This window comes from Aulostomus chinensis, chromosome 11, assembly GCF_037954235.1.
Source record: "Aulostomus chinensis isolate RoL2024-O1b breed Wild chromosome 11, RoL_Achi_v1.0, whole genome shotgun sequence".
In the NCBI taxonomy this organism is placed as follows: Eukaryota; Metazoa; Chordata; class Actinopteri; order Syngnathiformes; family Aulostomidae; genus Aulostomus; species Aulostomus chinensis.
Window position 1 is genome coordinate 12109546 of NC_141330.1, and position 25374 is coordinate 12134919.

General features: G+C 45.5%; 2 protein-coding genes across 4 annotated transcripts; both read left to right on the plus strand.

Annotated features, from left to right (window-relative positions):
• The first annotated feature begins 8674 nt into the window (after positions 1-8674).
• On the plus strand, positions 8675-12544 carry frrs1l (ferric-chelate reductase 1-like). The gene is made up of 5 exons (XM_086218561.1): positions 8675-9280; positions 9622-9706; positions 9833-9971; positions 10905-11151; positions 11227-12544. Exons 1-5 carry the CDS (start codon positions 9076-9078, stop codon positions 11397-11399), a joined length of 849 nt encoding a protein of 282 aa, XP_086074687.1. The 5' UTR covers positions 8675-9075; the 3' UTR covers positions 11400-12544.
• A 98-nt stretch (positions 12545-12642) lies between these two features.
• Positions 12643-25374, plus strand: tmem245 (transmembrane protein 245). 3 transcript variants are annotated; one of them, XM_086218558.1, is made up of 18 exons: positions 12643-13284; positions 14654-14771; positions 15275-15370; positions 15550-15657; positions 16272-16481; positions 16586-16755; positions 18997-19020; positions 20600-20704; positions 20986-21068; positions 21149-21239; positions 21324-21422; positions 21491-21619; positions 22499-22621; positions 22700-22845; positions 22970-23070; positions 23152-23326; positions 24106-24300; positions 24385-25374. In XM_086218558.1, exons 1-18 carry the CDS (start codon positions 12685-12687, stop codon positions 24431-24433), a joined length of 2622 nt encoding a protein of 873 aa, XP_086074684.1. In that variant the 5' UTR covers positions 12643-12684; the 3' UTR covers positions 24434-25374. The 3 variants fall into 3 exon arrangements, with proteins under 3 accessions (XP_086074684.1, XP_086074685.1, XP_086074686.1); XM_086218559.1 differs by having other exon boundaries at positions 15550-15639; XM_086218560.1 differs by lacking the exon at positions 18997-19020.

Sequence of the window (25374 nt, forward strand, 5' to 3'; positions counted from 1 at the left end):
GTAAATACCTACCACATTTGATTTTATCATTACCCATCAACAGAGCTGACAAATCTATTTCACAAGCCTCAGTCATGTGTGGGGATTTTAAGAGAGAGCCAAGCTAACTTCTACATCCACGTGCAGTCTTTACTGCTAAGAAAGGCTGATTTCCAGACAGTAAATTCCTGCCTACAAGCCGTTTATTTCCTCTGCCAAGGATGTGATGCGATCAGTGGCTGTTCAGTGACCAAGACCGAGGAAGGCCATGTTATGTTTTCGAGGAAAATCTGTTTAATAGAGTAAAAATAATGTTTTGTTTTGTTTTTTTGCTATCAGTTTGCTTGAAGTCTTCAGTCTCATATCACCTTGGTGGAGGTATTTAAGAGTAGTGTTGTTCTCAATAATGTTTGGAAAAAATGAGCAAAATCAGTTTGCAAAACTTTCAAGCTACTAGGTTACATCACCACACAGAATAATATCGCTGCAGCTTGGAGTCCATATATTTCACAGCTATGATGACCTAAATTGTAATGTCTTTGTGGTTTTTTTGGGGGGGGGCTATAGAAGGGACCTACCAAAATTGGTCCAAAAAAATGTGGAAAAAGAATGGTTGTGAACAAATGTAAAAGCTGGAAAGTACTGTGTGCATTTATATTCACCCCCTTTGCTTAGAGGCCCCTCAGTAAGACCTTGTGCAACCAATTACCTGCAGAAATCACATAATAATCTCCACTTGTTTGCAGGCTAAGTGTCACATGACCTGGTTATATACAGTATAACTGCTCTGACAGGCTCCAGTCTGCAACACTGCTGAGAAAGCGGGCGCCGTGAAGACCAAGGAGTGCTCCAAACAGGTCAGAGAGGTTTTAGAGAAGCAAAGAACAATATTGGGTTATAAAAAGATGAAATAAAACCCTTCAGTTTAAGCAACGATGGTGGTGAACCACCTGGAAAATTAGCTTTAATAAGATGTATTTCCATCTGTCTTTCATCTGTTGCTGTATGTGAGTATAATATACCATCACCCAGACATCCCTCCTTCCTGAGTGCTCTTCACTGTTGGAAAGAAAGAGACAACAGGAGAACAGACCTCCCACTGGGCTGCGCTCAGTCTTGGCACACACACACACACACACACACACACACACACACACACACACACACACACACACACACACACACACACACACACACACAGCCTGCAAGTTTAGTAAAATAACTTGAATGTTTCTCCACAGAAGTTTGTGTGTTTAGGTGATTAAGGGAAGGAGTCTTTGTACATGAGGGAGGAGGTGCCCATGAGTTGACGTGCATTGGTCCGCCCTGATCAAGGGGCACTATCATGATACACCTACGGCCCAGGAGGAACTCACAGCCCACAGGTATGACGCCACACCGCTGCACAGGAGAAGCTGAGCAGAACGCCACACAGCTGGGGAGGATAACCTCCAGTGATTACACACGAAGGGGTGACTGCCAATCACACTGTCCGCCTGACTGTGTGTGTCTGCATATGTGAGACAATGCCCCTCGATTACTCGTGCAAGTACACTATGTACAACTATGCATTCTGTGTGTGTGTGTGTGTGTGTGTGTGTGCCCAGTGATGGCCTGGTAGATTGAGCTGTCAGTCGGTGGCAAGCAGATGAAGATTAATGGAGCGTGCAAACAATAAGAGGCTGGCAATGATCATAAATATGCTAATGGACATTATCAATACACACTCACTGACATGCATATTATGTGTGTGTGTGTGTGTGCGTGTGTGTGTGTGTGTGTGTGTGTATACAGAATTCATGCCGCAAAGATTTGAGATAGGAGGTGATTCAGGTTACTGAGTTAAAATCATTCTCCCTCCCCTTGGAATACACACCAGAAACAAACACACACACACACACACACACACACACACACACACACACACACACACACACACACACACACACACACACACACATACACATTTTTAGACCAGCAGTGTGTTGGTAGACTGATAGACAGGCAAGCTGGGTGTCCCATGTGTTATGTTTGGATTGGGGGCTACAAGAGGGAGGGGAGAAGGGCTCATTGAGTAAATGACATGATTGGTGTTGCATTAAAATGTGTTTGTTTAGCGTGTGTGTGTTTGTGTGTGCGTGTGCAGACATGTGAGAAGGGCAGTGGATAGCAATGATGTCTGTGCCAAGCATCTGATTAAGACTACAGGTTCAGGTAATGACACAATGAGAGGCTGATTAAGAGAGGAAGAGATGCTGGGGAAAAGGGGGAGAGCAGAGGGAGATAAAGAGGGGCAGACAGACAGATCTATTCACTAAAGTGATGATGGGGTTCTTTGTTATCTCATCCCATTCTGTAGATCTCTGGGGTCCCTCCTGTGTCTGCAGCCAACACTCATTTTTAAATGAAAAGCCTTTCTCTCTTTACCTCCTTCTTTCCTCAAACCCCACTCCATCCTCTGCTTCCTCCCTTTCTCCCTTGATGCGCATCTGGGTCACACAGAACAAAAGCACAGTATGGAGCCCCCCAAACTCAAACCTGGTCATCCACTTCATCACCTGAAAACACACTTCTGCCATATCTTTCACCTGCAGTTGTCTCCTCTCTGCACTGGGGTCGGCAAAGTCCACTGGGGAATATGAAGGGGGCTCATGGGGCTCTCTGTCCTTCCTTGTCCTTTATACACACCTGCACTCCTGCATTAACACACACACACAAACACACCGTCCACTGGATCCTGATGGAGGGTGTAATTTGTGTGTGGCAGTGTAGCGATGGATGGAGCGTGTAAAGTAGACATATAGGGAAGTGGTTATGATTGGGGCTAATGAGCTCACAGGGGACACTGGGATAGAGGAAGCTGGCCAATGGCAGATCTGGCTTGGATACTCCTCTCTGGAGGGTCCCTGCTGAGCTGAGGCCCCTCTATCCTGGGATTTGCTTGTATATGTGAGTGTGTATGAGTTTGGATTTCCCTGTTTTAAAACCCAGCAGTCCCTGCGGTCATTATACTCTCATTCTGCTGAGCTGGTTGTTACTGCACCCTCAGACGGGGGTAGTTAAACATTTAGATGTCCAATCACGTCATTCACTAAGCCAAGGTCACTGCTTGCTGCTGCTACTAGCTTGTTTTGGAGCATTGAATAATGCTGGTGGAAGCGAATTCATTGAAACTCAGATGATTTCTAACACTGAATAAGTGGCAAATGTGGAGGTATGTGAACAGGTGTGTGTGTGTGTGTGTGTGTGTGTGTGTGTATGTGTGTGTGTGTGTGTGTGTGTGTGTGTGTGTGTGTGTGTGTGTGACAGTGTGTCACTCTATGTGTGTCTTATTACCATGCATCATGTGTCAGTGTTGTCCAGGAGCCTGAGCCTCCACACGGTGCTCCAGGGGAGCGTTATAGATTACTGACTGGAGCAGGCTGGGGCCAGGGGAGCCACAGCAGCCCAGACCGGAGAACTGTAGGCTGGGCACGGCTATCAGCTCATCAGTCTGTCTCTTGAGGCTGTGAAGCTTAACCTGGAGCAAGGCTCTGATTAACCAGACTAATGACGGTGCAGCCCCCAGGTGCCCAACACCATAATCACTGCTTAAGGCCGGGCCAGTCGGTGTGTCTATATGGAGAGAGAGCAGTGTCACAGCTTAATGGATAAGTCTACTGACAACAAGCACTTTAAGGCAGCTGTCAATACAAGCTTTGAGACTCACTCACATGGCAGCAGGCCAAGAGGCTGAGATGATCTCTGTCAGCTGTACTTGTGCATGTGGTTGAAGTATACAGTATATGTGTGCATTTGTATGAGTGTGTTGTATGTACATACGTTGTTGTGTGTGTGTGTGGGGGGGGTGTTTGATGTGTGCTGATCGATGCTTCATCCGTGCCTCCTCATCTCTAAAGTAAACATTTCATCAGCACAATGGAACTTTTCAGCCGTTGTAGACACAGAGATCCCAGTCGAGAAACTGCACAAACCAAATCATGTATGCAAACAAGACAAAGACAGACATTCTTTTGTTCAGTTTCTGCTGTTACACAACCAGTAAGTGTAATAAGGGTAAACCAGTAGAGACGCATGTCTTCTAACTGTCTTTGTGCATTCGTTCAGCAGTCAGAAGAACATGCCAATAGTGCTCATTGTCCTCTGTGAGTAAAGTGATTTGTGACAGCCCCTAAATGAAGGCCTGAGGGTGTGGAGGCCTGCGGCGAGATCACACACCTGCTTTATGACTGCTGGAGAGCGCGGGGTAGAGACAGAGGTAATAGCTTGGCCGCATACGTGGAGGCGAGTCAATAAATGATCTAACTCCTGACCCATGGTGATTGAAGTGGGAGGTGTCCAACATTGGATTTAGATGTTAAAAGCAAAAAAAATACCCAGAGGTGAGTTTCTCTAACTCTAGCTCAAATAATATCTGCTGTTCTTCAAACAGTAAACCCGAGCCAAGATAACATGGAGAGTTTTTGATGATCAAAATGACATTTGTCTTTGTTTTGAACCGCAGAGGAAAAAGCTAAATGTATTATTTTGCTTTAAAAAGAGTGTTTGAAGATTGTTGAAATTTTTGCAGAACAGTTGGTGTAGTTATTTGATTTCTGGGTCCGACTGAAGTGTAAATACAATACACGTAAGTGGCAAACTGGGGGATAATTATCGAGAACATTTATTGAAATTAATAACCTATTAAATGCACCATAAATAATATTAAAAATGCATTCATTGATCAAATGTGACAAAATAATTCTGTTTACATTTGTTTCTCTATGTGTTAACATTTGTATGAATACCCCTATTTATTTAGTTTTTATTTATTCCCATTTGCAATTTTCATTTAAGTCCCATGTGAAAACATTCTGCTAATTGTTTCCATTTTAATTCCATTCGTTGATTTTTAAATGTACTTATAGCCACAAAAACGTCTTCCAAGTCTGGAGAAAAGTCAACCCCATTGAACAGTTTAAAAAAAGTGAGAAAGGAAATGAAATTCAAATGTGAACCAAAAATAGAGACGATACGATTTTTATAGAAAAAAAAAGTGAAAAATTAAAATGACAAAAACACCTGTCGATGCTGTATTTGATCAATTTTAGGCATTCATTCTCTTTATTTTGATTTTGTCAGTTTCAGTCCTCCACAGCGCCGATGCAACATTTCTTCGGTGAAGTTGTGGCACAAAGACAAATCATCGGCACCTTCTTTGGATGCAAAGTCAATATCCACTTTTCATCAATTTTATTGTTGTTGTTTTTTGTCTTTATAAAGTAAAAAGTCTAGATGAAATACACAAACGGGCAGGACTTGTGTTCAGCTGGCCTGTAATTGACTGACAGCCCTGACTAAGCCATCCACATCGTTGCTGATCCCTCATAACATCCAGGGCTTACCTTGTGTGTCCGGACCCACAATTTATGTTGGCGTGTTTGTCTCTGTGAGTGTGTGTGCATATGTGTTTAGCTCTGGCTTCACAAGTGCCCGCTGATGGCCGAGCACTAGACAGATCCAGGCATGCACTCATAGCAGCTGCCTTTCTGAATGGATCCAGCAGCCATTGTTCTCCTGTCACTAACTCGTCTCTCAAGCCCAGGAGACACAACGCTGACATTTACCAGACTACAGCCCCCCACCCACCATCCCCATCCGCATCCCCCCCACCCCCACCTCATCGTCTCCTCATCACTCCTCTTCCACCATCCCTTTCCTCTCTCCTGTCTTATTCTCTATTTCTCTCCCTCTCCTCCTGCTTCCATCAAGTCCCTCTGTCTTTCTGTCACTCCATCTCTCTCTATAGCATGATGTGTGGGGACAGATGTATGTGTGTGTGTGTGTGTGTGTGTGTGTGTGGGACAGAGTGAGTGTGTTTGTGTTAATGAGTGGCCCTTTAAGGCTATCAAGATAAGATTGGTACGCCCAGAGTTCCTCATTATACGTCAAGCGTTGCCCCTACACGGAATGGTAATTGGGAGGAAGAGAGGAGGAGGGTGGGGGGTGGGGGGTGGGGGTGGAAATAATAGAAGGATAAACGAAGGATAATTGGGTGGATTGAGAACAAGAGAAGTGATTGATCAGGTTGATCTGTGTCTGCAGAGAGAAATGGTGTGAGAGGAAAGGTGAAAGGTCAGGTGCTCTTGTATGTATACACACGTATGAGCACACGTGTGTATACAAAAAAATGCATGAATGGTGCCCTTCAGGACCTTTACACAGATCAGTGTGTGTGTGTGTGTGCGTGCGTGCGTGCGTGCGTGCGTGCGTGCGTGCGTGCGTGCAAACTACACTGAAGATTGTGGTGTCTTGGAGTTGGCATAGAGAATTTTTTATATTTTTTGAAGACATAAAACGGTCACAAGCTATAACTTGTTCCCTCAATTTAGTTATTCTGAGGATACAAGCAATAACTTGTTTCCTCAGTTATCTGATATTTTTAATTGATATTTATCTTGTGGCCTCCAAATAGCTAACTTGAGGTAAAAAAAAAAAAAAAGATGTGTCATTGCCATGAATTAACTAATCTGAGGGAATAAGTTGTATCTTGTGGCCTCATATATTGAAAATGAGGGAACAAGTCACATTTTATGATACCAGCATAACTAAATTGAGGGAACAAGTTATATCTTGGGGCCTCATAATAATCTTTGTTGTTGTTTTTCTCACACAAAAACAACATCAAGGGACATCTCTTTACAGCCACTCTGGGGCTCTGTATATCGCAGTTAAAGTGTGATGGCAGGAGCAAAAGCTTTGTCAACAATTAGAAAAACACAGTATTAGTATTATACTAATATAATATAGTAATGTTACACAGTATTAGTGTGTCAGTATTTAAGGTGAATGTGAGTAGTTACATTAAATGACTGTCGGTGTATTCAAATCCCACCAAAGGGACTGAAGTCCAGGTGTGAGATAGCAGGTGTCCGTCAGCCTCTTTGATGGCGGTGAGTATTTTTCTCCGTGTAACAGCAGCGTCACCTACAGGAGGCGGGCTTGAACAGCAAATTCAGCTTCTTCTCTCAACTGTCCCTCCTAACAAAAAAAAACAAAAAACAAAACAGAACAACAGAAAATTTAACCCCCACCCAAAAAACAAAAAAACAACAACCCCATCATAGGAGGAGATGGTAATGTCTTAACTCAAATCTCATCATCAAATGTCTCATTTTGTAAATAAATATAACAAAACGTACTTGCTGGTAGACTTTGATACTGAACATATCAGGAATGAAAACGTTTTGCCAGGAATACATGTGTCATTGCCTCTAATGTGTAATGAGATTTTAGATTACTTACTCAGATGTACTGGAGGTTGATGGATTTTGTGTACATGTCATACACAATAGGCAAACAGTGCATTTATACTGATAAATAAACAGCAGTAAACCGAACATGCACCCTTATTTAGTCTTACATCTGGTGTGTTTCCTCTGGGTCTTTCAGCACCGCGGCCAGCTCCCCGGTAATCAGATTACTTTGAAAGGTTTTTGTTGGTCTTTCCAGCAAACAGAGAATTCATTACAGTGCGAAATCATGGTGCGTCATCATGTAAAAATTGGAGGATGACTGGACATTGATTGGTGTAAAATATGAATTTCACCGTCACTGAGTCATTTGTTATTCTGTTTAACAAGAAGGAGCCACAGTGATAAACGCTGACGTGATGCCACATGATTTCCTCTGTGTTTCTGACCTATAATAATTATACCGATGAAAATCTACTCCAAGCGCACAGAGTGAAGACACAAGATACAAAATCATGAAAACAATCTCAAAGACCCAGCGCTCCAGACGCAATGAAAGTCTCTCTAAGTAGTGGATTTCTATCACCATCGTGTGGCAGAACCGCGCACAGCCACAAAGAAGAGGAGGAAGAGGAGGAGGAGGGTAGAGTTGCGTTTGACAGGGAGAAATCTGAAGGGTCACATGATGTTTCTGACGCCGAACAAACGACCCGCATTTCATGAAAGCCGATGGTGCAGCTGATATCAAGGATATGGGAAGAAGAAATTAAAGGCTGCTTTTGGGGCCATTAAGTTTTACTGCTCTTTTATTAGCTCGTATAATTCTGCTGGCCATTACTTGTTATTTTCACGCTGCTTGGTTCTCCCACTGTGGAATCTCCTTTAATTTTGTGAACAAAAAGTTGATTAAAAAATGTTCATCGGCCACAGTTTTTCATATTTACTCAGCTACAATCGACTCAAAGTGGGTAAAAGGAGACCGAAGCATCTGGAGGTTTCATCTACTGGAACACCACTAAAAGTCCAAAGACTAAATCAAAATCGTTTGCCCGCAGTAAAACTAGATTAAAGTAGCTATGCTTTTCTCTGAGTAGAATTAAATTACTCTGACTTTTTTTGAGCGAAACTGCTTTTAATATTTGATCATGTGTGGTTAGTCATGTGTTTTGATGTTGAAAATCATTTGACATTGTAAACAAAATGTGTTCTCGTTATTCTAACGTTGGCTCTGCACGTACGAGACTAAATCCAGAAACAGCATCTAAAATTAACACCGGAAGCTTTTGTACGTTTTACGTTTTCTTCTTCCTAATTGTTGCCAGCTTATGTGCACCGTCATCATCATCATCACTTGTAGTGTGGCATCATGGTTTGTATGAAGCGAAATCCCCGACTGATTGATCCGGTTAACAGCACGTCGCTGCTCCTCATTGGTGGGTACCGTGACTGACTGCTGGGGGGAGAGGAGGGCCAGGCCAGGCCGGGCGAAACCATTCCTCCCGCCGTCTCCATTCTCCGGTGGAATATGAAAATCAGATTAAAGAGCGTTCGCGGGCATCAAGATCCAGATTTCAAAGAGGATTATAAGCGTGTTTGTCAATTAGGGGGTGAGATTACCGATCTGGCTAATTTACACTTGGATTAGCTTCTTTGTCACAAGGTCAGCAGTCCTGAACCCCCCCCCCCCCCTCCCCGCATCCGCCGGATCTGAGGGAATAAACAGTCAAACGGCAGCCAGGATGCGGAGCCAGTTCTGGTGACGCCAGGATGGATCCCTCCGAATACACCGTAACAATATCGGGTGCTGGATTTGATCTGAGTTGTGTCGTCTAATCGCCGTTTGTGTGTTTTTGCATCCGTGTCCATGATTTTTCCGCGGAGGCTCGTGCAGCTCCTGACGCTGCTGATTCAGAGCGGTTGGTGGGGGGTCGCGCCGAGCCCCACCGATGAGGGAACACTGCGGGCCGGACACGGGGAGCACGGAGAACCGGGCCACCAGGAGCCTCACAAGGACTCTTACAGCACCTTCGCCTCCGAGTTCCTGGAGTCCAGATATCTGTCCGATGACGGTAAAGAGCACACCGGGCGAGATGGTGATGGATTTGTTTACATCTCGTGCGCACTTAATTGTGCACGTACCGAAAAAAATTAAGTGCAGAAACCGCACATGCACGCTAATTCTGTCCTACATCCAGCTCGCTTTCAGCACCCTGGCCAGCTCCCTAGTGGGCTGCCCACCCCCTCCTGTTCCTCACACACACACACACACACACACACACACACACACACACACACACACACACACACACACACACACACAGTATTAGAAAAAAAAGCCTCAAGTGTTTGAACAGTGGGTTTTTATGTGTGTGTTTGTAACCAACAATGTGCTGACTTTGCATTTCTGCAGGTTATCCATTCCCCACAGCCCCGCCAGTGGATCCCTTCGCCAAGATCAAAGTCAGCGACTGTGGAGTGACCAAAGGATGCATAAGGTTAGGAGAGGATTCACCCTCCAGCAGAGACCCAGCGCTGCTCTTTTCCCCTACATTCTTACCTTCCTGATACTGTGAAGCCCTGGGATCATGTGACTAGAGAGATGTGTATTTGTCCTCGCCCAGGTACGGAAAGCCAGGCTGCGACGCAGAGACATGTGACTACTTCCTGAGCTACCGTCGCATTGGGACAGATGTGGAGTACGAGATGAGCGCGGACACCGACGGCTGGGTGGCTGTAGGTTTCTCCTCGGACAAGAAGATGGTGAGCTGCCCTACAAACCTCGGCGCAGCTCTCTGCAATGACTGTCCTGATCTGTCAGTGACTGAAATGTGCAACTCATAATCAAACATGTTACACTTGCAATTAACTATAAAACGAAAAAAAGAACGCAAAGCAAAAGTTACTTTTACTCCTAAATGTTGAAACTGTTAACAAAATGTTAGATATTTCCTTCTAGTTAAGTGACTCGTGTCATGTACATGTATGATGTACGAGTCTGTCAGCTCATTTTTAGGCAAAACATGCAACATACTAGAGGCTGTTGTACCTGTACCTACGTCTAAACTAAAATAACACCTGTGTTTTAACCCCGTATGTTCGATGTTGCCCAGATGTTTGTTTAGTTTGCGGTATTTTTATGTTGGAGACAATATTATTTATGAGCTAAATATTTTGAGGCAGTTGCTTGAGTCGCAAGCCGAACAATCAAAATGTATTTTTCTTTCCTCTCACAGGTGTTTCTTCTCTCTGATAAGTGATGGAATGAAATAGTTCCAAAGTAAACTGCAAAGGGAAGAAAATCAAGTTTTCTTCTTCTTTTAATTCCTGGCACATGAGACACAGGCGAGGCGTCCCGCTGCCCTCCTTTGGTTACTCGCAGCGCTACATTTACAAGCTGAAGCCACGCATGAGGTCAAGAGTCAAGAGCACGATTGATTGGCACAATTTTTTCCCTAAATAATAACTTGAAATGACTTGTGTTCTTTTGCCTCACCCAATTTACATGTATAAACGTGTTTAAAGTCAGACCTCTGGTTTTCATAAAGTATGAAATGAACAATTTTGCTTCATTCTTCAAAATGTTAAACAGTGAATTAAGTCTCTTTATGTAGATGCATTCTTCAGCAGACGACACTGTGGAGTCAGGCCTTGACCTTCTATTGTTCATTATTTGCTTCCTATCTGCTTCCTCAGGGTGGAGATGACGTCATGGGCTGTGTCCATGACGATAACGGACGTGTGCGGATTCATCACTTCTACAACGTCGGCCAGTGGGCCAAAGAGATCAAGAGGAACCCGGCCAGAGATGAAGAAGGCATTTTTGAGAACAACCGTGTGACCTGTCGCTTTAAGAGGCCATTGTACGTCCCCAGAGAGGAGACACTGGTGGACTTACACCTGTCATGGTATTACCTGTTTGCATGGGGACCTGCTATACAAGGTGAGCATGATGTCAGCTGTCTTTGTGCCTGTTGTCTTTCCCGGTATCTTAACGCGGTCTTGCTTCCTCACACAGGCTCCATCACGAGGCACGACATCGACAGCCCGCCAGTCAGCGATCACATGATCAGTATCTACAAGTACGAGGACATCTTCATGCCTTCCACCGCCTACCAGACCTTCAATTCTCCACTCTGCTTACTGCTCATAGTAGCGCTAACCTTCTACTTACTGATGGGGACGCCGTAGAGAAGGTGGGAACAAAGGAGGACAGGAAGAAGATGTAGCAGCAATAAATGCCACATTCAAGTGTGCAACTTTGCATAGAGACACTGTATTACCTTTAGTAAACAAGATAGAATATATGAATTAATCAGAACTCGCAGAGAAGGTTTGAAAAGTTATTATAAAGGAGCGGTGTCATGTACTGGCGCCAGTACAGAACAAGAAGGCCAATTAAAGTGTTTTAGTTTAAAATAAACCACTCATTTTCAGTATGTACGGTATGACTGCAATTAAGAAATCTCACAAGTCTTCAAATTACTGCATGCACTCGACTGGCACTGTTGAGAAGAAACACAAAAGGAGCACCGGTGAAGAGCAAACGTCATGTTGAAGCTGGACAAAACGAAACCAAACAGCCTTCAGCCATCATGTTTATTTACTTTACTTTTTTAAATGGCACATAAACGCATTGCTCATCTCACTTTTCCATAATTTCCTTTTAATTTTCATCCTATTCTTGAAATTTTGCTGGCTGTTGGGTTTGTTTATCAGCGCTGTGACACTGTGACGGTACTTTACAACGCAGAGATGACATTTCTATGGCAATAACACACAGAACGGGAGCAAACTGGATGAAGAGACATTTGTCCTGAACATGATCTGTTTTCCTACAGGTTGCAGCTCTTTATCTGTATTTAAAGGCTGGATGTGTTAAGATGACTCCCTTATTACAACAGTCTATAATGTCTGTGCATATTATCAATAAACTAAGACAATGCAGTATTTACTAGAAATGAATGATATAGCTGTATGGGAAGAGGCAGACTGACATTTTATTATGGCGAGGCTATAATATAGAATAGTAAATATCAACACTTTTAAGGAACCTGGTTTATTGCTTAGAGGCACTATTGAAAATATATATTTACCTTTAAAAATATATTCTGTGTCTGTAATGATCAGCTGGTGGTTCTATAGTATAGCTGGTGGTGTTTCATCACTCTTCTACCACATAAGGTGGCATAGTTTTAAATGAACAAAATATACAAAAATTGAAATAATACAAATTGAAGAACAAAGGAGGAAATATTTGGAATCAATATGGGGAACATAATCCACAATAAATGTATATATTACAGATGAACATCAAAATAAACGAGAACCGATGGCAGAAATTTTAAATAAAACCCAGGAAGCGGTTGTGCTTTATTTACATGTATTTACACTACATTGCCCATAAGGCCTTTGGGTGCGTCGTCATATGTTTTCCTCCCTCACGCGGCACGTCCGAGAGACGGAATCGGGGAATATGGCAGACGAGGAGGACTCGGCGCCGGAGCCCGCCGCTGGCTCTCCCGTGGAGAGTCCCCGCACTAGGCGGCCTCACTTGGTCTCCTTCTCCGAGAGCGTCCAGCCGGCCGTCGGGATGGTGAGCCAGCTGCTGACCCAGCCGTCCTCCCTCAAGTTTGATAAAAACATCAAGCAGGCCTTTTACAACACCGGGGCCATGATCTTCGTGGCTATCTGCTGCGGAGCAGCCGTACTGGTCTACTTCATCCTGGAGGCTTTCCTCCGTCCGCTCCTCTGGGCAGTGCTCTGCGGGACCTTCCTGCACCCCTTCAAACACTCCCTGGCTCGGCTCGGCCGCTCGTGGCTCAACGGCCTGCAGGACACCGGGACCCCCATCGTGGTGGGGACCCTACTGGTTCCGGTGTGGTGTGTCAACTATGTAGTAGAGACAATGGGCAGGCTGGTTATGGAGAGGCTAACCATGCTGCTGGTGATCGGGACCGGGGCGCCCCTGGTCTACTTCCTCTACCTGTTCTGGAGCGTCATCGGTATGCAGGTGATCCTCGGGCACGTGTGTGGGATGATCGGGGCCACGCTGGACTGCTTCCACGCCGCTTGGGTGAGTGAACAAACAGCTGACTCCCTCCCTCCATCCCTCCACCCCATAATGTTGACAAAAGCCCCTCTGTGTGGGAGAGGTCAGGCCAGACTGGTTCACCCTAGAGAGGCCACGCCCCCCCCCCCACACACACGTACGTATATTCATATACAGCAGATATTGGAGAACTCACTCTGTCAGGATAGCTATATTGACGTTTATGTCTCATAATCAGACTGATCAGTTTTTAAAGTGAGATTGTCCCAAACTCCCTGGTTTTGCCTCTCAAATGTGACAACGTGCTTGGTTTCATAGTCCCAAAGGTCAGAGAATTCCTTCTTTGGTTTGAAGTTTAAGTTTGGGGAAGAAAAACCAGCACTGTCAACAGTCTCCAGGAATATGTCACCTTTTGCTTCTATGCATTATACAGAGAGACACCCCCCCCCCCCCCCCATGTAACCAAGAACATAATCTGCTGATCATCAAAAGCGGTTCTGTTGACTTCTGTCTCCCGGAGCATCTTTTACAAACGTCATTGATGAATGATTTCCCAGGAATGTGCGCCCAGACTCGTTTGTGCTCTGATCTAATCTTTGATCAGTCGATACTAATGTTCCAGAACAGCTCCGGGGTGGGGGGTGAGGGCACACTCTTCCGCTGGAGGCAAACCACATTAAACGCCACTCCCTCCCCATCGAAGGTCCCCTGACGAGGGTCCTTTGTCTGACACCAGGCTGGAACGATGTCCTTCATGATAGCCGCTTAATCACAGGCCTGTTACACACTTTCACCTCACATACAGATTCCTGCTGCAGTGTGGAGGCAGAAATTAAATTAGGAGTTAATGAGCGACAGTTCTTGGGAAAAGAACATTTGAAAGACAAGTGACTTTCATTGTTGAGCAGACGAGTGTGGTCAGCACATCAGGAATTGATTCGATTTTACCCGTAACTCAGCAATTCCACTAATCGGCCAGAGTCTCGCTTTACTGACTCCTTATTCATTTTTTTTCTTTTTTTTTTGCTACAGAGAAGAAAAAAAAGTTCTGTGTTGTCAGATCCTCACCGACAAAGTAGCCACTTTCCTGCATCCGCTGTGTTTCATTCTAACTCTACGTGAACGTGGCGTTGGAGATGATCGGGAGGTGAAAACATTCCTGAGCTAACGAGGCGATGACCTCATGGATCATGCAGCCAATCGCTTAGAAAGAGCGCAGGTCTGGGGCTTGTCATCCGTCTCGTTATTTTTTCCTACCTGTCGGCTATGGCTCACATTTTCGCTGATGTCACCATCAGTTGATGAACAAGATGGCCAGAAAGTTCAGGAATTTGTGCAAAAACAAGAGACCCAGTGATGGTTCTGTTGAGGCCTGACCATCTGCTCTCCTCAGGTGTGCACCGTGGTGCTCGGCTACTTGCTGGCGGTTTGCTTCAAGTGGAGTCACCACACTGGGGGCTACCTGAGGACCCTGGCTCTTCCTGTTTGGGCCGTCCTGCTCTTCTATATCGGTAAGTAGAGGAGCAGGGGAAGAATGCAGAGACGCGTATGCTGTTGTCTCATACTTTTAGGTAAACTCTCTTCATTTCTTTCTTTTTTTTTCACCCTTGAAACGATCTGCAGCAGCAGAGGAACACAAAGACCGTCAGACAGACGCACAGAGACGCATCGTAAGATGAGAAAGACGCCAGTATTTTTAGCGCGCTTAAGACATGTTGGAAAGACATGTTGACCTTCAGGCGGGAAATGTTAGTGAGAGCTATGGAGAAGGAGGAGGAGGGGGGGGGGTTCTTACTGGGCTTTGTGGGAATCAGAGAAAAGCTTCACGGTTGATTTTCATAGTTTTGTAAGAATCAAGCTAATTTTTTTGTTGTTGTTTTTGCGTAATCCAAATGGCGCCGACTAAACTAACAACTCCTAATGAGATCAGGACGGATAGATGACCCAAAAACATGAAGATGGAGGTGATGAAACAGAATGATTAGTTCACCGCCGCGCCCTCTTCTCTCCTCAGTGTCTCTGACTGGCTCGTGGAGGGTGCCCCTGTTCGTGGTTGTAGTTTTACTCCTCATCGTGGGCTCTCAGGAGAAACCCCCCGTCCCGGGCCAAGGTGAGAGTTAACCAGCGCACACACGCGCACGCTCACCACAGTATCAAGCCTCTCTCCTCCTACTAAGGAGTGTGTTTCTATTTCTCTTGCTGTGCTTCATGTGTTGATGCTTCCTGTCTTCTCCTCCTCCTCCTCCTCCTCCTCCTCCTCCTCCTCCTCCTCCTCCTCCTCCTCCTCAGGAGAACTGTCGGGACAGGTTTTATCATTTGCTGCCAACACTATCTACATGGCCATCTCCTGTGGCAACCTTCAGCTAAAAACTGGCTCAGGTGAAAACTCTGCCGCAGGTACTTTGATTCAACTCTGTGAAGTATTTGTCCAACTGGTCACAAGATTGTCTGTGATGTCAACAGGAAAAGTGACATCACAGGCAGCTCGGACCCATTTGCCATTGTCCGTTAAGAAAACAAGCGTTTTAATAGCTGTGTGCTTGTGGGAAGACAAAACAAAGCATGAATGCATGATTGGAACAAATTGGCTTCATGATGTTGTTAGTTCAGCTTTATTTTAATCAGTTCATTGTAATTCAGTTACAGCAACATTTTGGTGGAAGCACCAGTTCTTAAGAAGGGCCGTGTGTGCGTGTGTGTGTGTGTGTGTGTGTGTGTGTGTGTGTGTGTGTGTGTGTGTCTTTTCCAAATCAGTGTGTCTTTGGAACCACCTCAGGAGAACGTTTCAGACCCTGACATGATGGTGTTTAATGTTCTGACAGGACCTCCACCAGTAGGGGGCAGTACTGCCCACTAGGTTTATGGCTGTTTCTGGACTGTGGAAATGTAAAATGAGATGGAGTTTACTGATTTGGAGCGAGCCTTGAATAAACCCTCCGATGAATCAACAGCCTCTCTGATGGTTCACTCAGCACCCTTCTCTCTTCTCCTTCTCTCTCGTTTCTTCTAAGATGGCGCCCAGTCTATGGACGCCGGACACATTTCTTCCACTCCTGGGTTCCCTCGAGGTTCTCGTTCCTTTCCGGCAGGACTCTTCCAGAAAGAGAAGAGGTCCCACAGGGCCAGTGACATCTACTTCATCCTGCTGGCCTGGGCCATAGTCCTGGTTCAGGTCTGGCTTAACCTCTGGATCCTACAACTGCTGCCTATCCCTGTGGCTGGTAAAGAGAGTACAAAACACACATGAACACACACACGCACACACGCATACGCACACCCCGCCCAGACCCACTGTGCTCACGCCACTGTTGCCGTGATACTCTAGTGTGGGTGCTGAAGAAGCTGGTGGTCCACTTTGGTCTGAAGAGCTTTGCTGAGCGGACCCTCAGCTCGTGGTGGACTGTGCTGGAGAAGTTTGGACGCGAGCGAGAGGAGGCGCTGCTGCCCGGACCCATCAAAGGCTTGGCTCAGTTCCTGCTGCGCATCGACACCAAGGTAACACCCGCCCGTTTTCCCTCCCTATGTGATGCTAAACACACATTCTGTTGTACTGGTGTTTTTCCTTTTTTTGTTGTTGTTTTTGTTTTCAAGGACCCCAACAAAGACCCTCAGTAAGCTCTGGTTCCACTGACGTAACGACGTTGTCTGTGGGGTTGTTAAATAGCACGGGCTGGATTAATATGAAGTCAGCGATGTAATGTAGTTCCTCAGGGTTGGGTGCTGTAACGAAGTCTTGTCTTTGACCTCCTTTGAGTCAAAGTGTGCAGCGACGAAACCAGATGTCATAACGGGACAGTTTTTCTTGCGTTCTTTGAAGAATTGTATCAGAAACGCTTGATGATACCTGAACTTTAAAAAATTGGCTTTATGCTCGCTTGAGGTGGTTTTAGCAGATGTTGACAGCGTATAACATAGGAGGTGGAAAGCACTGTTTAAAACCATAATAAGAACAGCAGCAGTAATAGTGATGATAGTCATGATAGTGACAAGATCTGAACAAGCAAACTTTTAACTTACGACTGACCTGCTGTTGGCGCTCCTCCGTATTATCAAACTTTTTCTCCGTCGCTCTACAACACGGCTGGCAACAACTCCAAACTTTGACCTCATCACACAAAGACTGTTGCAACTTTAGAGGCCAGGTCACTCTCTTCAAGTGGTAAACACTTGAATGTGGTGATCAGATTCAATAAATTATTTATACACACACACATACATATATCTATCTATATATTATATATGTATATATGTTCTGTAAAAGGCAGTGGGCGGGTTACCTCACTTTGGACCCAGGACCGTCATGATAGCAGTTATTAAACTGGTCCACCCTTGTATTCATTTGTGTGTGTGTGTGAGAGAGAGAGAGAGAGTGTGTAAAAAACACACACACGTGGCTGAACAAGAGAGAACAGGTCCATCTTGAGTGAAGAATGTTCCAGTTCCAGTCATAACGTTTCAGATTGTGTCTTTCTCAGATTGTACACTACAACGTCAGAGATGTGCTGCTGCCTGCTAGTCAAAATGGTTCGAGCACCCCAGTCCTTCCAGTTCTTAGATCTTTGTGTGTTTCATTCCTAATACATCTTCATGGCCCTGACCGTCCTCTCACTGATCGACTCGGCCTGTCAAACCTGCCTCTTGTCAAAACTCACTAAAAGTGACAAAAAACACTGTTAAGCTGCTTGTTGTTCCACTCTCAGAAATTTGTCTCGTGATTGTATTGTGGCTTTGGCTCGGCCCGACCGTCAGAGATCTGATAGATTACCACCAGCCTTGTGACGCTTCGGAAAACTTAATTATTCACTTTCATTAGGAGGAGCATCTGAACATGAAAGTCTTATAATGGTTCGTCTGTCCGCTTTCTGGTGGTGATGTGACATCCAGCAGTGAAACACTGTCCAGCTGACACTCAGGAGGGTGAAGTTGCTCTGCTCCAACACTGATTTCATTCCTGCAGAAGTCTCAGAGTCCTCATCAAGGATCGGGACACTTGTGAGAATGTTGTTATCAGCTTTCAAGGTGGCATTTACTTCCTCTATAACAGAAAAAAACTATACTGCTGATCCCTTTTTATGCAGGTGAGCAAAGTCGGCCAAAGATTTTGGGTCGTCTTGTCGTTGATGTGATTATTTCAGGAACGCAGGGAGGGAAAAGTCTTCAAATTTGGCAAAATTTACCCAGGAACACAGAGCCTTCATAAGAAAATCAGGCACTTCAACCGCTGCAGCTTGGGTCCTCGCTTTTTCCGATGGCCCAGGAACTTTGGGGCGGGGCTGCAATGCTGAAGAGTTCTGATACGGGTAGCACTTGCGGGTGTTGTACACATCACCAACCTTATTTGCACACTCTCCCCAGGACATCGAGCCACGGAAACACAGACAACAATGGTTCCTGAGAACCTTTTAGTTCTAGGAACTGGAACGGAACTACACACACTTGAGTTATTGGGGTGTTCCAACACTTTTGAGTAGTATTCTTGACACGTTGAGTGTTTGAAATCACAATGATTTGCATCCCACTGTGTAGCCAGTCCACAGTCCCCGTTTGGCCTGTAGTTTCCTCGTGCTTGCACACACCCCTGCCCTCGTCCCCCCACCCTCATCCCCCGTCCCCCAAGGTTGCCCTCACCTGCCCTGTACCCAAACGGAGGTTGTGTTCTAGTTGCACGGGTACATGTGCTGACTGTTGCACAGATCTTTCCAATAATAATCTTCCCTCTTTGTCTCCTCCCCCAAGCTCTGGCATTGGCTTAACAAGCAGGTAATGATGGGGGGGGCGGAGTGCTGAGAGAGCGAGAGACTGTTGAGGTTCTGTGTGAGAATGTGAGAGGGGAAAGGAATTAATCTGTTGGTGTGTAAGTGTGTGTGAAGGCGTAATCTCACCTTTGTAGTAGCTTGGACTTGTGCTTCACCCATCCACTGCTCTCACCCTCTCATGCCGTCTACACGTTCATCCTCTCACTGCTGCTTTCCCGCTGCCTCCTGCTTTTTACCCAACCACCCCCCCACTCACCCCTCCCCCACTCACACAGGAAGCTGCAGCGAAGGAGGTGGGATTCATGAGTCCCGTCGCCGCATCTGTAGCTTCGCTGCTGTGATGTAAGCGGCAGGTTTGGCTTGAGAGTGTGTGAGCTGCATGGAGAGATGGCGGATGAAGAGTGGGTGGGAGAGGGCAGTGATTCTGAGACCCCCTGATGAAGGTGGAGGAGAAACACTGCCCGTGGCCTCCCAGGTAGAACTCAGAGATGTCTTCACGCTTCAGGGTGGGACAAAACAATGGAAACACTAGTTTGAAAAATTGCGACCGCTCTTTGCCTCGTGGTGCCATCATGAGGATAGTGGCTGTTTTAAGGAAACAAGAGTGTGTTTGTGATATCAGCTGAGTTGAGCTCCTGAGTCCTGGGATGCTGGTACAGTTTCCCCTCTAAACCAGAACCGTCTCAGCCTCCTTATGGTGTGACCTGATTTGCATGCAGGCGAAATAATGAAGATGATAATGAAGATCGTCCTTTTCCAGTTTATTTGTCGCTGTGATTCCGGGACGACAGTTTGTCAAGTTTTTGTTGAGACGTTGTCACAGAGGTGTTGGTGCCATTAGATTTCTCATCACAGTGTTTGAAATGCTAATGGTCTTTATTTCAGGAGAGGAGAAGGGGCTGCGTGGAACCCTGCCTCCTCTAGGAACTATTCGCTGCTAGTTGGTGCTCCAGCTGAGGTTTTGACCGACTGGATTCCACAGTTGTGTTTTTGTGTGTGGTGTTTCCATTGTCTGGTTAACTGGCTTTGATAGATACAGTTGATCTCCTTTTGTAGACTATTGTCTGAAATCTATTCAGACCTCATATTCAGACCAAAAGGTGTCCAATGGCCATGCGAACGCACACGCACACTGTCTAAAGTTGATGGAAGTTGCTGGAGCATCGAGAAACCTGAGTCAAGAATAGCACCACTCTGTGTAACAATATATACTCTGAAAGTCCTTAAAGCGATACTCCACCCAAAAGGTGCATCTTATGTGTCTTTTCACAGCTGTGTTGCTTCTTTGTGAGCCAGCCACATTCATTTAGCTTGAAGCTAACTGAACCTAACTCCCGGAAACTGTCCAGAAATTGCCCATGCTGGTAGTTCATTATTGCTCCAAGGTGACAGCGTCTTCATACTGGAAGAACACTGGTTTCTCCGTGCGTCTCGTCACCCCTGTCCGTGTTTAACACCGTCACTCACAACAGCACTGATCTCTCATCAGCACCTCCTCCCGATTCTCACTCCTCTACTCTCCCTCCGATCCTCCCCTCTTCCTCTATTTCCTCTCGTCTGTATCTTCCTCCTCTTGGCTGCAGATGGTGGTGTGGTTGGAGCGATCCCTGGATAAAATCATCAGCATCTTCATCATCTTCCTCTTGGTCACAGGAACCCTGCTCATGGCTCTGCTGCTCACCGCCATGGTACTCGTTAGTGTTTCCTTCTTTACACTTCGTTTCAAAGAAGAAGTCAATTCCTACGCACACAAATCTGGAAACACACTTCATAGATTAATTGTATTGATAATTGGCTCATTAATCAGTGATGAAGATAATAGCTTGATCATCTACATACATGCATGCGTGAGGGACTTTTTATTTTTCTTCTGAAGTGAATTTTTGGTGCACGGTTTGCTTGCCACCTGCTGCTCTCTCATGGTCACAGCATCATGGAAAAATTACTAACGAGCTTTATATTCTTCCAGGTTCATCATGAAAGTGTTCATATCATTGAGGTGACCAGTAACCTCATCAACGAGACCGTCTCCAACCACCCGGAATGGGCCAAGTATGACAGTCCCCTCTCTTCACCGTGTGGAGATGATCTGCTTCCTGTGTTAACTTCTTCTGCTCTTCTGCTCCCTCTAGTTGGCTTCCAGAGGCTCGCGTGGTCCAGAAAGCTCTGAATTCAGCCGCTACGAATGTCTATCAGCACGGGAGAGAGTGGATAACTCAAAAAGTTAGAATACCGTAAGATTGTAAAGAATTCATACTCAAACAAAGTGTTATATAATACATCTGTTTGCTTTTTTTCTGTGTGCAGCTTCATAAGATGTTAGGAGACAAGGTGAACCACACGGCCGTGATTGAGAAACAGGTTTTGGAGCTTTGGGACAGACTTTACCACTCCTGGTTTGTGAAGGTAGCTAATAATCTCCCGGAATATTTACACTTAATATCGACACAAATTAATGATGCACTGGTTTCCAGAACATAACCCACTCAGGACGCCATCGCGGACTCAAGATGGCTCCGAGACAGAGCAGCTGGTTAGTGGACATCCTGGACTGGAAGGACATTGCCTCCTTTCTGCAGGAAAATATTGAGACTCTGTGGTCTGTAAGTACGTGTGTTTGTGTGTATTTGTGTGTGTGTTCATCATCAAAACACAGAATAGCATTCATCCCGTCAGAAGAGTTCCAGAGGGAGAGGATTAATCAGCCGCCTGTTCAGTTTCGTAATCCACTAAAAATAGCAGAGCTCCCCACAGTACTAATATACCTGGGTGAGCGTCCTGTACCTGCCACGACCTGCACGTGTGTGTGTGTGTGTGTGTGTGTGTGTGTGTGTGTGTGTGTGTGTGTGTGTGTGTGTGTGTGTGTGTGTGTGTGTGGAGTAGATCTCTGCTTTAGTGACACTCGGCTCTCACACCTGCTGTGGACACATCGCTGGATTAGAATGGAAGTTTAGTGCTGCAGCAGAAGCTGAACATGAGTCCGCTCATGAGTTAGGGAACGTCAGTAAATTACTGTTTGAGTCACAAGTGCTAATATTATTTTGAAAGCCTTTATTAATCATAATCCACTCATATAGATTAGCATTATGAGTGGAAGTGCCAGGTTGTAAAAAAAAACAAAAAAAAAAAAACCCAGCTCTTATTTACATCTTTTATTTTATACAAATATTTTTTTCAATAGCGTCTATGTCATGTGACCTAGCGACACCAAATCAATACCGGAGATTGTCACTTGTTTCGAAAAATAAAATACTTTTTAAGAATAATTTTAAGAGGTTGTAAAATACTACCTGCAATATTTCCTTTACTCCCAAACATCATTTATTTAAAGAACACATACTTGAAAACAAGTTAACCGTAAAATATTTCATGAAATTTTCAGTTTGTTGTTTTCCTTCAAAGGTCGCTGTTGTTTGTTTTTTGTTGTTGTTGTTGTCTTCATTATTATTATTATTATTATTAATAATAATAATTTTGGCTAGATCCTGGAGTCCCTGTGGGTGGTGATGAGCAGGAACGTGGGTCTCCTCATCTCCACGACGACCACACTCCTCACAGTCTTGTTTCACAGTGGCACGGCTCTGCTCAACTTTGCCCTCAGCCTGGTATGAGTGATGTCACAGAAACGTTCCGACTCCTAAATGTGTCCTTCGGTGGTGTTACAGTCGCTCCTTCCTGTGCAGGTGATCTTCTTGACCACGCTCTTCTACCTGCTGAGCTCCAGCGGGGAATATTACAAACCTGTCAAGTGGGTGATCAGCCTGACCCCCCTCTCTCAGCCGGGACCTTCGTCTAACATCATAGGCCAGTCAGTAGAGGAGGCTATCAGGTGTGTGTGTGTGTGGGTGTGTGTGTGTGTGTGTGTGTGTGTGTGTGTGTGTGTGTGTCAGAGGGATAAAGAAGCTAAAAATACACATTAAGTCTTTTCATGAGCTTGTGCGATTGTTTTTTAGAGGAGTGTTCGACGCCTCCCTGAAAATGGCCGGCTTCTACGGCCTCTACACTTGGCTCACTCACACCATCTTTGGCATCAACATCGTGTTCATTCCTTCTGGTGAGTCAGCGTATTCACAGCGGATCACGCCGTCGGTATCTCTCCACCTGCCAAAAACCATGCTCACCCCCCCCCTTACAGCTCTGGCCGCTATCCTGGGTGCGGTCCCGTTCCTGGGGACCTACTGGGCTGCAGTGCCAGCAGTGTGTGACCTGTGGCTGGTGCAGGGCGAAGGTGTCAAGGCTGTTCTGCTGCTTATCTGCCATCTGCTGCCAACATACTTCGTGGATACGGCCATCTACTCCGATATCTCTGGGTACGTAGCTGCAACATTTGACCAACACGTGTCATCATCATCATCATCACCTGTGACCTGTCGGGAATCGTGTGGTCCCGTTTGAGGCTTTGAAAGGAAACCACACTGTTGGTGAAGTCCATAAACAGCACATTTGTCACAGTCAGTTTTGTAAACCTTCAGCTGAGGTCATGGAAACCGCAGTAGACAGCGGGCAAGCTAATGGAAGGGTGTTTAACTTAGCCGGGAATTCAAAGTTCACGTTTGTTTAATTTAAGCGTTGGTAGAATGACGGTCAGGCTGACGGAAGAACGGAGACGAGGAGCCCAGATGGACGGAGATCAGATCATAACTGAAGTAAACACTGATTTCTAAACTGCAACTAGAAATGGTGCTTTATTTTTTTTGGTATGTTTGGGTAAAGTCAGTCACATATGTCATCATTAATCATCATAGCAGCTGGACTCAGAAGTCTGTGAGACGGTGCATTCAAGGATCTGTTTTTTTCATAGCTGTCTCTTCTAATATTGCCTGTGTTTTTCAGCCAGTTTCCTCTTTTTTTGTTGTTTTTGAAATACCCTTCAAACAGTCACACACCAGTGATTAAGAGGTAAAATGTCACAAGCTGATTACACAAACAGGCAAAACTGTCAGAGCTGTTGACAAGAAACTGATGAAAGCATTCAAGTTGTCTGAAACTCCTGGTGAGCTTTGGAAAAAAAAAGGAAAAGATAAATTGTCCAAAACCATGAGCTGTAATACGAAGCCTTCAAACGTGTTTAATCTACATCTCATCTCAGGGGCGGGCACCCGTATCTGACAGGTCTGGCGGTGGCCGGGGGAGCGTACTATCTGGGTCTGGAGGGGGCCATCATCGGTCCCATCCTCCTCTGCATCCTGGTGGTGGCAGCTAACATCTACAGCGCCATGCTGATGAGCCCCAGCTCGGCGGCGCAGACGCCGGTGCAGTCCACCTGGCCTCCCCACCCCAGCAGGTTAAGCCACATCGCTCCAGAAACACACGCTGCAAGGGAACATGCCAAGGACCTCTCACAGTACCGTTTCTTTGTCACCCGCAGGCCGTTTGTAGACTCCACCCCCTCTGTCCTGAAGACCACCAGCGAGTGACAGCACCAGGCCGATTCCTCCCATCTGTGATGCTCCTGCAAGCCTCAGGGTCGGACTGACCAAGATGTTATGGCGCCGTGATGGCTGGATACCCGTGATGCCGTTTGCTTGCCAGAGCTTTATTGCTGACCAACATGGTTCCGGCTGTTCTCCTGAGAAACCCCACCAGGGCATTATGACAGCCGGGACGTTGATGCGAACTGGAAAGTTGCAGATCTTTGTGCCTAAATGAATTTCCTAACGTTGAGCAAGGTCTCGGTTAATGAGATTGAGTTGTCAGACGCTACAAAGCCCCTCATTTCCTCCACGTGGAGTTGTAGTGTAGACAAACGCAACAGTTGCTACCACAATGTCCTCACGTCTGCTGTGAAAGAATGAGGTCATGCTTTCAGTGTTCCGGTGATCATCAGATCACCGCCTGCTCTCCTGGACCAGGCTTTTGTTACCGTGCTTCACTCACTCCGTTTGTTGTTTAGTTTTACACACAGTTCAATTTCCTGTTTTATTTTTATAAGTAATTTATCATTTTAAACCTCACCTGTCGTCACTGAAGCACAGTTTTGTTTTGGGAGCAGTTTGAAGTGAATGACTGACCTGCATCTTCATCATCACACCTCAACGGCTCTACTCCTCCACTTCATCCTTTCAAAGAAGAGAAGGCACTTTTTTTGGAAATAGGAGTGTGTTTGTGTGTATGTGTAGTCAATGACACTTGAGGCTTTAATAAATAAGCTGCACAGTTGAATTGTGTATGTTTGATCATACATGGCTACTGTGTTAGCTGTAAGTGTGTGTGTGTGTGTGAGTGTGTGTGTGTGTTCTGAGCTGAGACAAACGTGGTCTAGATAAACTGTTCATCTAAGTGAAAAGTTGTTTCAGCACTGTTGCTGTGTTTTTCTAATAACTGGATATGCACTGACTCAATAAACGTTAGCGTTTGG

What these genes read in the sequence shown, in the direction of transcription:
- frrs1l (XM_086218561.1), top strand. Translation starts at nt 9,076, where the DNA reads ATGATTTTTCCGCGGAGGCTCGTGCAGCTCCTGACGCTGCTGATTCAG. An exon ending in CAGATATCTGTCCGATGACG is followed by an intron (nt 9,281 to 9,621) that starts GTAAAGAGCACA and finishes GCATTTCTGCAG; the next exon opens with GTTATCCATTCCCCACAGCC. An exon ending in ATGGGGACCTGCTATACAAG is followed by an intron (nt 11,152 to 11,226) that starts GTGAGCATGATG and finishes TTCCTCACACAG; the next exon opens with GCTCCATCACGAGGCACGAC.
- tmem245 (XM_086218558.1), top strand. Translation starts at nt 12,685, where the DNA reads ATGGCAGACGAGGAGGACTCGGCGCCGGAGCCCGCCGCTGGCTCTCCC. An exon ending in CTCTGCTGCTCACCGCCATG is followed by an intron (nt 20,705 to 20,985) that starts GTACTCGTTAGT and finishes ATATTCTTCCAG; the next exon opens with GTTCATCATGAAAGTGTTCA. An exon ending in AACCACCCGGAATGGGCCAA is followed by an intron (nt 21,069 to 21,148) that starts GTATGACAGTCC and finishes TGCTCCCTCTAG; the next exon opens with TTGGCTTCCAGAGGCTCGCG.